The following is a 12,085-nucleotide window of genomic DNA, read 5'->3' on the forward strand; positions in this document are numbered from 1 at the left end:
CCACTTGCTGTCGACTGAAGACGACATCACAGTTGCTCACCAATCACAGCGCGGCTTCAGAAAACAAACTCGGATTGGTCGCTCGTCTTCAGTCGACAGCAAGTGGGCAAAATGGCCGCCCCTTTAGAGGGATACTTCACTTATTTAGCCCATTATAGCAATAAAAAGTTCATATTTTGTCTATAATTCATTTGATACTTTCATTATTTTTCACATACAATTAGTACCATTAAAAAGACATTTTGCAACTTGCTGGCGACTGAAAATGACATCACAAGGGCTCAGGTAACCAATCACAGCTCATGTTTTCTAGGTTTGGTCATGTGACATTCACAAGCTGAGCTGTGATTGGTTACCCGAGCCCTTGTGATGTCATTTTCAGTCGACAGCAAGTTGCAAAATGTCTTTTTAAAGAAATGTGAAAAATAATGAAAGTATCAAATTTATTATGGACAAAATATTAACGTTTGACTGGCAAAAATTCTCAATAAGAATAAACGTTCCAATAAGAATATCAGTCACTTAGGTTGGAGGTGGTGAACAAATAAAGTTGGAGGTGGCCGCCTCTGAAATTTGGACTCAGGGAAAAACCCTGGAAAAGAATCCTTGAAAAGAGGCCGGCCCAGCGGACATCTGCCCTGTACGCCAGACGGACAAGTCCAGCCGTGCCGCCAGCCGTCAAAGTCGTCCAGAGTGGACATATGGACAGGAAGCGGAGCAGGAAGTGGAACCTCCGCCAAGCGGAGCCCCTTAACACTGTCCAAGCGTCCCACGTCAAGCGTTGGGAATCTTCCAGTTTCTGGGAATGCGAGTCTCTGAGGACTTGACCAGGAAGACCGACATCAAGTCCGTCCTGAGAAAGGCCCGGCGGAGGATGGACTTCCTGCGACCGCCGAGGAAGGAAGGACGGACTGCCACGGGAGCGGCCGAGACACTTCGACGCTCATCAGTCGGATTTAAACAACAACAACAACAACAACAACAAAAACGGATCGAATCCGACTGCAATGGAGAGATAGGACCGCAGGGAAGAAAAAAAATAAAATAAAAAATCTTTGGTATCCAGGGCAGACAAAATTCTCTCGGACCCTCCAAATCCTGGTCACCACCTCCTTCATCAGGTAGGCGCTATCGAACTTTAGAATAACAATGATTCTGATAATGACAATTTATTCCATAAATCGTTACAATGACATTTTATATATATATATATATATATATATATATATATAGTTGAATTATTTTAAATGTCATTTGTATTTAATGAATTACATTTGTATGTATTTAGTGGGATTTGTATTTGAACAAAATTCAAGTGTTTTTTTTTTTATTATTTTATGTCATTTTTTTAATGATCAAATAACATTTGTGTTTCATTGAATTTTTAATTAATAAAATTCATATCTGTTTTGTGTCACTTTCAATTCCATGTTAATACGTAAAAAAAAATATGTCAATCCATACAGAAGCATATTGCATTCACTTGGGAAAAAAAAATTCAAACATTTTTTTGAGTGCTTTTTTTTTTTTGAGTATTTTTTGTTATATTTTTTTTATTTATTATTATTTAATTTTTTATTTTTTATATATTTTTTTTCTGTTTTACTCAATATTTTTTCTGTCATAAAAAAATATTTTAAAAAACGGAAAAATATTCAGAAAAACAGGAGCAAAAATTAATCAGACAAACAGGGGAAAAAATTATTTAAAAAAAAAAACCATTCCAAAAAACAGAAAAAAAAAATTTCAAAACACAGAGCACCAACTTCTGTTTTTCAGAGTATTATTATATTATTATTTTTTTTAACCTCTGAACTGCAAGTGGCCTGTTGCAGACCACTGATCTGTATATAAAACTGGATAGCCCATACACGCTCGTGCAAGCCGTTGAAGTCACTGGGCAACCATCTTGTTAGTTTTAAATAATTTTTTTCTCCTGTTTTTCTTAATATTTTTTCCATTTAAAAAAAAAAATGACAGAAAAAAATATTTAGCAAAACGGAAAAAAATATTCACCAAAAAAATTACTCATAAAAAATAAATAAATAAAAAAAATAAAAACTCCCCAAAAATTTGTCAGAAAAACAGGTTGTTTTTTTTCAAAGTGAGTGCAATACACTTCCCGTAAATCTATAAACAAAAAAAAAAATAATGACATGAAATATATCAAATAAAGTCATCAAATAGATGATACCGTATTTGGCATTTTTGTTAGTTTGACATTTTTCATTCATTCATATTTAGTGATCTATTTCATAGGCCTTATATTTATTTAATTTTGGCACAAACAAAAAAAACCTCCATACACACATCTTGACAATAAATAAATAAAAAAAACCAGTCTAAACCCCCCAAAAATGTACACCTTGTAAGTGGTTATTGCAACGTTAAATATGAATTATCGAGAAACTCTTGTGCATGGAAAAAAAAAAAGAAAAAAAAAAAAGAAAAAAAAAGTTGCTGCAATGAAGAAGCAAGTAAATCATAAGCGATGCATTTACAGGACAATAGCAACAAAAAAAGTAACTAAAAATCAACTTTTTTCCTTTTTTTTTCCCCCTGCGTGTGCGTGTGTGATGATGGCAGCACCTGAAGTCTTGACACAAACACCGACAGGAAGTATCGCTCCAGTATGATCACGTGACTGCTCCTGACATTCGCTCTGCTCACAAGCGCAAACTTTTTCTTTTTTTTTTCCTTTTTTAAACGTCCCAGTAACAAGATGGACGGCTGGAGGAGGGGGTGGGCGAACGTCCGTCCGTGCATCCGTCCGTCCGAGTTTGCCATCAGTGCAGCGAGCAAGGCTTGATCTTAAAGACGAAGATGTGAAGGTGGCTGGCGATCTGGTTGCACACGCTCACGCAGTAACGCACCAAATCCAACAACGACAGCACCTGCAAAAAAAAAAAAAAAAAAAAAAAACACACTCCACCTGAGTCAACCTCACAACACGCGTTTCCTTGAGCATGCAGCAATTCGTCTCCTTGAAAAGAAACATTTTCAAAGAAAGTTCCTCTTTTTTTTTTTTTTTTAATGATAAATCTTTCTTGGAATTTTTGTTGGAAAAGCCAAATATTTTATTCTCAGAAATATACAATGTTTTTCTACAAAAAAAAACAACTCTCGAAACCAAATAACCTTTTCTTAGAAATATGAATTTTTGTAACAATTAATGTATGATTTTTTTTCTTTACATGAATCATTCCCTTTTTCCTGAGAAATTTGTTTTTTTTTTCAGAAGTAAAACACCCCCCCACCCCATTTTTTAATAAAAGCCAACCATTTTCTAGGAAATATCCAGTTTGTTTTGTCCAAAGTTTTTCTAAAAAATTAATGATTTTTTTTTTTCCTGCGAAATGAAAATTTGTTCAACTTCCAATTCTTTCTTGGATATGTGTGAATATTTTTTTAATTTTTTTTACAACTTCTGAATAATTCCCCCCCCCCCCCAATAATTCAAATATTTTTTTTCTTGAAAACAATTTTCTTTTTTTTCTCAAAAATATGCAACTTTTTCATGAAAATGTATTTTTTTTCCTCTAAAATAAATAAATAAATAAATAAATAAATACATATATTTTTATTGGAAATATTTGATTTTGTGTCTCAGAGGTTTTTTTCCCCCCTTGACACAATTGGACTGTTTTGAAAATATGAAAATTGTATGACTTTTCAAACTTTTTTTTTTTTTTTTTTTTAAAGTAAATGATCAACTTTCTTCTCAGAAGCAGACATTCCTCTGACTATTTTCTCAAAATTCTTCCTTGAAACAGCCTAAGCAAGTTTATTCTTTTTAGATGACATTTTTATTTGCAAAAATAACAACTTAAAAGTTTGAAGATTGATCTTTTTCTTGTTTTCTTGAAAACATATGAAGCTTTTAACTCAAAAGTACACAACTTTTGAAATATAATTTTAAAGTGTACGACTCACCAGTGCGATCCACAGCACTAGGTACTCGTCAATAAAACTATTGAAATACTGATTGAGGAAGAGGAGTCCCGGTCCCAGGAAGGCCAAGTCGTGCAGGTGCATCTCGCTTTTTGTCATGTGTGCGACCTGACGACGACAACAACAAGACATCAGCGTCGTAACTTCATTGAATTTAAGCGTCTTGATATTCACACTGAGCTTCTTTCGTCTCGTCTTTGCGGTCTGCACGTGCTCAGTGCAGACGAGGCCCTCAAGAGGAGTTGGAAACAAAAAGAAAAAAAGAAAAACTGGTGTGTTTGACTTACGACTAATTTATTGGTGATTTTGGCGGAGACGAAGCCAAAGGCCAGGATGTAAAGACACGGGTGCTTCTCAAAGAGCTGGACGGCAGACTTCTTGTAAATCATCACGGCCAGGACGATGACGGAACCGATGTGCAGCACCGGAGACAGCACGCTGGTTCCCTGACAACGCGCAGACAAACACAAAACACGCTGCCAACGACGCACATCACGCCAGAGTTACCGCGTGTGTACATTTGCGCACGGTAACGTCGGGGGCGGGACCGTCAGCGGTCACATGGGACACTTGGGGAAGCTCTGACCATGCAAAGTTGTCCATCATCCATGGCAATCATCTGGCATTTTTTGTTTCTTTTTGGAAGGACCCCAGAAATGGTCTGATTGACCCTATAATGGCTGCTTTGAAGCAAAATGGAAGATTTCCTCTAACTTTTTATGAGTGGACTTTTTTTGTTATGTTATGAACATGTCTATCACATTTTAGAGTTACAAAAGTACAAACTGAAACTGGCTTTGGGATACATAAAAAAAATTAAAAAAAATAAAAACCTCTGGAAATGACCAAGATGAAACAGCCACTTCAAACCAAAATGGCAGACATCTTTTCAGACTTGGCTTCTTGAGACGTTTTTGTACGTGCGCTCATGACAGAGGCGGCATGTTGCGACATGAAACTGACTTCAATATTAATATATTTTATTAAAGAATTATAACTGTAATTCAACAAAAGATGCCTCTGCCAAATCGAATAAACTGAGCGATAAAAGAAAAACGGGGTCTTCAAAGCAGCTCATACTGTCCACTTGTTTGTTTGTTTTTTTCTTTAACGTTGAAAAAATAGTGACCACTCACCACGTCCGCTGGCCTTATACTAACTGCCTACATTTCGCATATACAGTAGTCTGCTCGCAAGGTGGGAGTAACAAGATGGCCGCCCTGTGACTTCAACAGCTATCGGCTATCCAGTCACATAAACAGGTCAGTGGTGTCCCACTCACGACGGCCAAATGTGCCATCGTGAAGCCGGAAGACTTACAGCAATGGTGGAGCCGTTCTTGCCGACGCCTCCAGTGAAGATGACCCGGAAGTAGTTGGTGCAAGAGAAGATCGCTCCCAGAAAGGTGAACACAGCGGGAACCATTTTCACCTGCACGTTAACAACTGGAATCTGCAGAGGAAGATTTGATTTTTAATGCAAATTCACAAGTTATAATTACACATTTTCAATTTTTTTTGTTGGTTTTACCCAACTATGAAAAATATTGACATTGTCTTGCTGCTGGTCTCGTTACATGTGGGTGTGTTTGAAAAGAGATTGGAAAGTTGTGGTGGACGGTGGACACACCCCCTGAGGGACTGGGTCAGGTCAGAATGAGACGTGAACAGTTTTGTTTTTTTTTTTGTTACCCTCCAGACTGCTATTTTAATTAAACAATTAATTTAATTGAATTAAACAGGAGAAAAAAAACTATAGTTAAAAAACAGGAAGCCAGTTGATATGATAGCGTACCATATTTGATTTATTTGTTTTTTAACTGTGGTGCCCAAGCACCTTCTAGTGTTTTTTGCGCAAGTTCTAATTATTAAACATTCACCTTATTGATTTCACTCTGGGCCAAGGTTATTCTACTTAACGAAAACTAACTAAAAAAAGTCTAACTTTTACAATTTTTTTTTTTTTTTAAAGAACTAAAACTATTAAAAAACTAACAGAACCACCGTGTAAACTAATTGAAACTAACTAAATTGAAAAAAAGAAAAGAAAAAAAAAACAACTCAAAATGAATTCAAAACTAAAATGAAAATTTCAGAACTATAATAATGGTATTCCAGACAAATGCTAAAAAAAAAAAAAAAAAAAAACTTTAGCAGACAGTACAAAAAAAAATAAAAAATAGAAAGAATATAATTTTAAAAAAAAAAATCTTGAAGATTTTACTTGTTCCTTGAAAAATTCTATATTTTTCTCAGCTTGATTTTGCTTTTGTTTTTTTTTTAAAATACGTTTTGTTGAAAATGTTTGATTCTATCTCCTGGAAAAAAATTTTTTTTTTCCTGAAAACATTTGACATGTGACACAAATATTTTTTTACTTAGATTTTTTTTTTTTTACATGACTACTGGTAAACGTTTGGTATTTATTTATTTATGTATTTATGTATTTATTTAATTAATTAATTAAGTAGTTAATTAATTAATTAATTTATTTATTTATTTTTTAACGAGTACTGGAAAACGTTTGGTATTTATTTATTAATTTCAAATATGATTTGATACGAGTTATCGTATTTTAGAATTTTGCTACCGACGATGCTGATGTGTTTTTGTGTGCCTTACCAGCGACTGCCAGAAGGCGGAGCCCCCCAGGGCGGCCAGCAGGTACATGCTTATGATGAAGAGCTGCACTTCGGTCACGTCGATGCTGAGGGAGGAGACGAAATGAGACGCCGGCGTTAGCAATCAGCTCGATTATCGAGTGTGTTAGTGATCGTCCTGCGGTGCGCGCTATGCTCAGAGCGACTCCCACCCTGCCGTGCTCGGAAAACGTTTGATGCAGATGATCGCAAATGTTTAAGTGGTGGTAAAATATCGCGTGCCGATAATCGGGTACTCCAGTATATCTCAGCCACGTCCAGATCAAAACGAGACAAAAAAACAGATTCTCAAAAGGTCGATAAAAGACGATCCTGCAATGTGGGTCTATGGGATCTTTTTTTTTTTCCCCGTTCACCCAAAACTGCTTGGAAAACGTTTGGGGGCGACAATCGTAAACATTAAACGGGATACACACGTCAAGACAATCGGGACGAATTTCAGCATTTCATTCCCTCTTCTGATCAACATTAGCAAACGGCAGATGATCCTGGTGTGATTATCGAGCGGTGTATTGTATGTCCAGAATGTTTTTTTTCCTTCCTGATCAGCTTGGAAAACGGGGTAATGGTACGATAACTGGCCCCAATTACAACATTAGAATTCTCTTTCTGATCAACATAAGCAAAAGCACGATTATCCGGTGTCCCCGGAAGATCGATTTATTGTGTGGTGTAATTCAAAAAACAATTTTGTTAACGAAATAAAATAAAAACGAAAATGTTTTTTTTTTTAAATGAAAACTACATTTTATGTTTACAAAACAAACTAAAACTAACTATACTGATAGCAAAAATGTCCTTGGTTTTAGTCTTTGGTAATTCATTTATTGGATGATCCTTTGGGGATGATTTTACATGTGATTATAAGTCAATTTATTTTGATATTAATCAGAAAAAGGACATTTGAAAATTTGTTACAAGGAAGTGACGTCATCTAGCAGCAGCCAATAGAAAAGCACCAAAAGATGACGTCGCTCCCATGCTGTTTTTTTTTTTAAATATTGCACACAGGTCATACACATAAAAAATAAAAATACTGAAACTAACTACAACTAAGCATTTAACAAATAACTAAGACTAATAAAAACTAACAGAAAGCTAACTCAAAAGAAAATTCCACAAACAACGCTGGTTGTGCATTATATGCAATTTGTCAAGAAAAGCTGCCAAGAAAACAGCCAGGGAAGATAAGAAACGTTTAGCAGCGTACGCCTACAAATAAGCGGGTTGAATTTGAGCATTACGATAAAAGTCAGAAAAGGTCAAACGGTGGGGCCTGACAATCGCACGCTTGCCAATTTTTTCGTCGTGAGAGCTCGCTCACATTTTGAAAATCCATCGACGGGTTTCACCGACTTGTTGCGGCAGCTAAAACCCGGCAAATATTTTGTAAATATTCACGTGGCATTTTTGTCAAGTGCGTTTTCCTATACTCACATGCCGAATCGCAGCGTTCCCGACACGTAGGTCTGCCAGTGGGCGCAGTAGAACATGAACATGCCGGCGAAGCAGCAGAAGAACATCCAGTCGGGGTTGGTGCCCAACTGCACGGCGATGCTGGTTCCCAACACCACAAACACTACACAAAAATAATAACAATAAATGATAATAATATATATAATAGAATAAATAAATAAATAAATAATATAATAAATAAATAATAACATGAATAAAAGACATTGCACAAGGTATTAAATGAAAAATCATTCCCCCCCCCCCAAAAAAAGTAGCAAACTGTCCATCGGGTATGCATACGTTAGCCTGAAGGAGGCAGCAGTGTGACAAGTAAATTTGATCAATAATAATAATAATCATAACTAGATGAATGTAGCTAGCTAAATTTAATCTGTTGCAATTCTTGAGATGATGCTCACCTCCTTGGAGTTTCACATTGTATGCTAGCATCAAGCTAGCAGATTTATGCCACGCTCATTTCAGAAGAGCGAGACGAAAGATTTGAAAAGTGAAGCGAAAAATAAAATCCACGAAGGAAATTGCACGTCAACAAATCTTGCCTACGACTCGGAACGTTTACGCCACCCGCGACCAGTTTTTTTTTTTTTGGTTCCAACCGGGTCGCCAATCGGGCGTCTCACCGGTGGAGAGGGAGTCGCAGCCGTGGTCAAAGAGCTCCCCCAGAGGCGAGCTGCTGTTAGTGCGCCTGGCCTGCTTCCCGTCGATGGCGTCCAGCGACTGGTACACAAAGAGGCCCGCCGCGCACATCAGGTACGCCCACAGCGGAGCCTGCCCAGGGCAACGTCAAGTTTGTTGTCCGTAGTATACAAAGTCTACACCCCCCAAAAACTTGTGTTGCTGACCTGCTCGGTGGCGGTGGGGCAGTAGTAGACCAGCACCAGAGTGGTGAAGATGTTGGTGGCCAGGCCGATGATGGTGATGAGGTTGGGTGCGATCCAGGCGGGGACGCGGCCCACCAGCCACTCCCAGTAGCGCTGCATCAGAGGCTCCAGCAGAGAACACCCGGCGCTGCTGTACCTGCACGCCGCAATTTCACGCACATTGTTCACCCGACGAAAACTACACAAGACTAAAACCATCATTAATAAATAACTGGGACTAAATCCGTATGCATTTTCGTCGACTAATGAAGACGAGACGAAAATGTCCTTCGCTTAATAAAAACCGGACTAAAATCTATGGACAGTTCATGAACAAAAACGAGACGAAAATGACATGATTGTGCAAAATATTGTCTCTGATAATCTGTCGCATCTGACAGTCATGTGTCGGGGTGGGAGCCTCACGATACGATATGCGATACAAGGCTCACGATTATCTCACAATATGACGATATTGATTACTGAAACACAATATTTAAAACTGGCTTCTTCTTCACAGTGAGTATGTTGTTGTTTTTTTAAACAAATGCAAATGTCTTCTTAACAGAGACAAACTTTCTGTCAACAAATTTATTTATGTCTTTCTTAAACACTATTGTCATGCAATATGTCAGTCAGTTTTAAATTGTCAATTTTTACATTTTATAAGCTGTCACAATTTTTTGTCTAACATTACAAAAGTAAATAAATAACATGATATATTAAATCCATTTAAATTAATATTCCTCAGAAATTGCGTGATTCAAAAAGTCGAAACATAAAAATATGTTTTAAAACGTTAAAATTGAAGATATAATACAAATTTTTCATAGAAACGTTGCTGGGTAGATAAATGTCTTCCACAAATCAAAGTGGTCTTCTTCGCCTGAAGACTTGCAGCCATTTTCCCGACACTCTTATGAGGTGCTCCCCCTATTGGCCTGCCAAGTAATTGCTCAATAAGTCATGAACAACGGAGCTGTCATAGTGGCTGTATATTAACTACAAATATCATCATACTTGCGTAGCCGTATTGATAATCTATTGGGAGACAAAGTATCACGATTTACTGCGATATCGATATATCGTCACACTCCTAGACGCAACCGCATTGACGCCAGTAAATGCTCACTTGATCCAAGACCTACTGACAAAAAGTCACACAAAAAAAAAAAAATAGCAGCCTGTTTACTTGTTTAGCACAAGTCTACTTATGCCTCCAATGTGTCAAAACCCAGCAAAGTCACAACGCAATTGTCCAAATATGAAAGCTTTTCCTCCGTTTTCAATTGGTCCAGCCGCCCGTTTAGCCCGCCCACTGCAGCGGTCGTACCTGTGCTCCTCCAGCCTTTTGAGCTGATGCCTGGAGAGGGGGGGCGAAGGCAGCTCGATGAACCTGCGCAGCACGCCGGGTGCCAGCCAGCAGCTCGCCTCCACGCCGGCGGCCGGGCCCGGGCCCAGGCCCAGGCCCGGGCCGGCCTCCCGGTCCCGGACCAGCGCCCGGCGGGAGCGCAGGCCCCCCCCATGCTGCTGCCCCGTCGCACTCATGGAGCCCCGGCTGGCCCGCTGCTCCCCAAGTTGGGACACCACCTAGTCGGCAGGACAGAAAGAAAACAAAAAAAAAACATTGGGTTACGTTTCAGCCTTGTTCCAAATGTATTTTTTATTTTTTTTCGTGGCCGCTTCTAAAAAGACGGACCGACCCATATGGATTTTTAGTAGTTGATGTCGATTCTGATATTTGGCAGAAAAAAATTTGACTAAAAAAATTATTCAACAGATTAATTTAATGAATTTATAACGACGAAAATGAATCTATAACAACTAAAATAACATAATAATAATAACATTTTGCTGTAACTGACATGCTTGTCTGTATAGGCATTAAAAATGTCAACTAAGTAGTTACTTGTCGGGCTGTGAGTCATATGAAATACAATACAGCAATGAAAAATATATAACAAACATAGAAATAAAATATATATATATATATATATATATATATATATATATATATATATTGAGGCACTTAGTTGCTAATGTAAGCACACATTGAGTTCCTCCACATATTGACTCGATTCACAAGCATATTACATTCATCTAACCATTAACGTGGATTGAGACAGAAGAGCCAAAACATGCCTTGTGAAAACTAAACTGTAGAAAAAAACAAAAAAAATTAGCCACCAGAGGGTGCTAGAACTGCACAAATTAAAATCAACCTGACTTTTTTTTTTAACAATGTGCTGCTTTTAATATCGTGACATGACGACGATATATTGTGGGAGATTTCATATCGCGATATTGCCGGTATCGTTACATCCCTAATCCCTAGTAATAATAATAAATTCAAACATATTGTTGTGCAAGCCAGTTTGAAACAAACATGTCTACTATTTCCAAAAAGGACACTCCAACATCAACGTAACATTACGGACAGGGTGGGTGACGATGATTTGAATAATTTATCCCAAAATATACATGGTAATGCTTAAGGTCACTTTTCGAGGTCATCACCGATGCTTGCAGCTCGTCAACAAACACCTGCAGAGCTGGCGACTAGCTTAGCTTTAGCCTCGCCGCTCATGTTGACCACATTAGCATTAGCATTAGCATTAGCTCGGCGAGCCGCCACCTCCCCAAGTCCGCGCAGCCAACTCGTTCGCTCCGTTTCGGGACCACACCCTCGCGGTCGTTTTGCCGCGCCGAACGCTGCTGCGGAGACACCGCCGCGAGTGTCACGTTTGCGGGAGAAGAAGACGGCGAGGGAGAGGCGAGCAGAGAGCAGAGAGCAGAGAGCAGAGAGCAGAGAGTCGGCTCCTCCCGGTGCGGTGGGCGCCGGAGCTAGCTAGCTAGCCTCGCATGCTAACGACCCACAGCCGGGATGGACGCGCGGACCTGAACCGAGAGTCGCGGAAGGGTCCGACCGAAAGGCTCTTGACGCCGACACACAGGAACCACCGACGGAGCGGAGCTTCCCCCACCCTCGTCCGGCTTTTCGGAACCGAGGCGGTGAATTTGTGGCGTGCGGTGATGAGGAGAAACGAAATCAACAGACCAGCGCCGCTTCAGTGTCACCGTGATTGACACCGCACGAGAGTTGCCGTGATCCGGTTGGAAGTCTCGCGTTGTTTGCTAG

At 38.9% G+C, this 12,085-nt stretch overlaps 1 protein-coding gene across 2 annotated transcripts; it reads right to left on the reverse strand.

Annotated features, from left to right (window-relative positions):
* Nucleotides 1–1,744: 1,744 nt before the first annotated feature.
* Nucleotides 1,745–12,085, reverse strand: cept1b (choline/ethanolamine phosphotransferase 1b). Of its 2 annotated transcripts, none has more exons than XM_077530231.1 (10): nucleotides 12,005–12,085; nucleotides 10,280–10,536; nucleotides 8,929–9,103; nucleotides 8,707–8,854; nucleotides 8,048–8,189; nucleotides 6,573–6,657; nucleotides 5,272–5,403; nucleotides 4,239–4,397; nucleotides 3,934–4,059; nucleotides 1,745–2,894 (listed from the first exon to the last, which is right to left on the reverse strand). In XM_077530231.1, the coding sequence occupies exons 2-10, from the start codon at nucleotides 10,492–10,494 to the stop codon at nucleotides 2,787–2,789; spliced, it is 1,290 nt and encodes a 429-aa protein (XP_077386357.1). In that variant the 5' UTR covers nucleotides 10,495–10,536; nucleotides 12,005–12,085; the 3' UTR covers nucleotides 1,745–2,786. The 2 variants fall into 2 exon arrangements, with proteins under 2 accessions (XP_077386357.1, XP_077386355.1); XM_077530229.1 differs by having other exon boundaries at nucleotides 11,845–12,045.

The sequence above is a fragment of the Festucalex cinctus genome, chromosome 8, assembly GCF_051991245.1.
Source record: "Festucalex cinctus isolate MCC-2025b chromosome 8, RoL_Fcin_1.0, whole genome shotgun sequence".
NCBI classification, from domain to species: domain Eukaryota; kingdom Metazoa; phylum Chordata; class Actinopteri; order Syngnathiformes; family Syngnathidae; genus Festucalex; species Festucalex cinctus.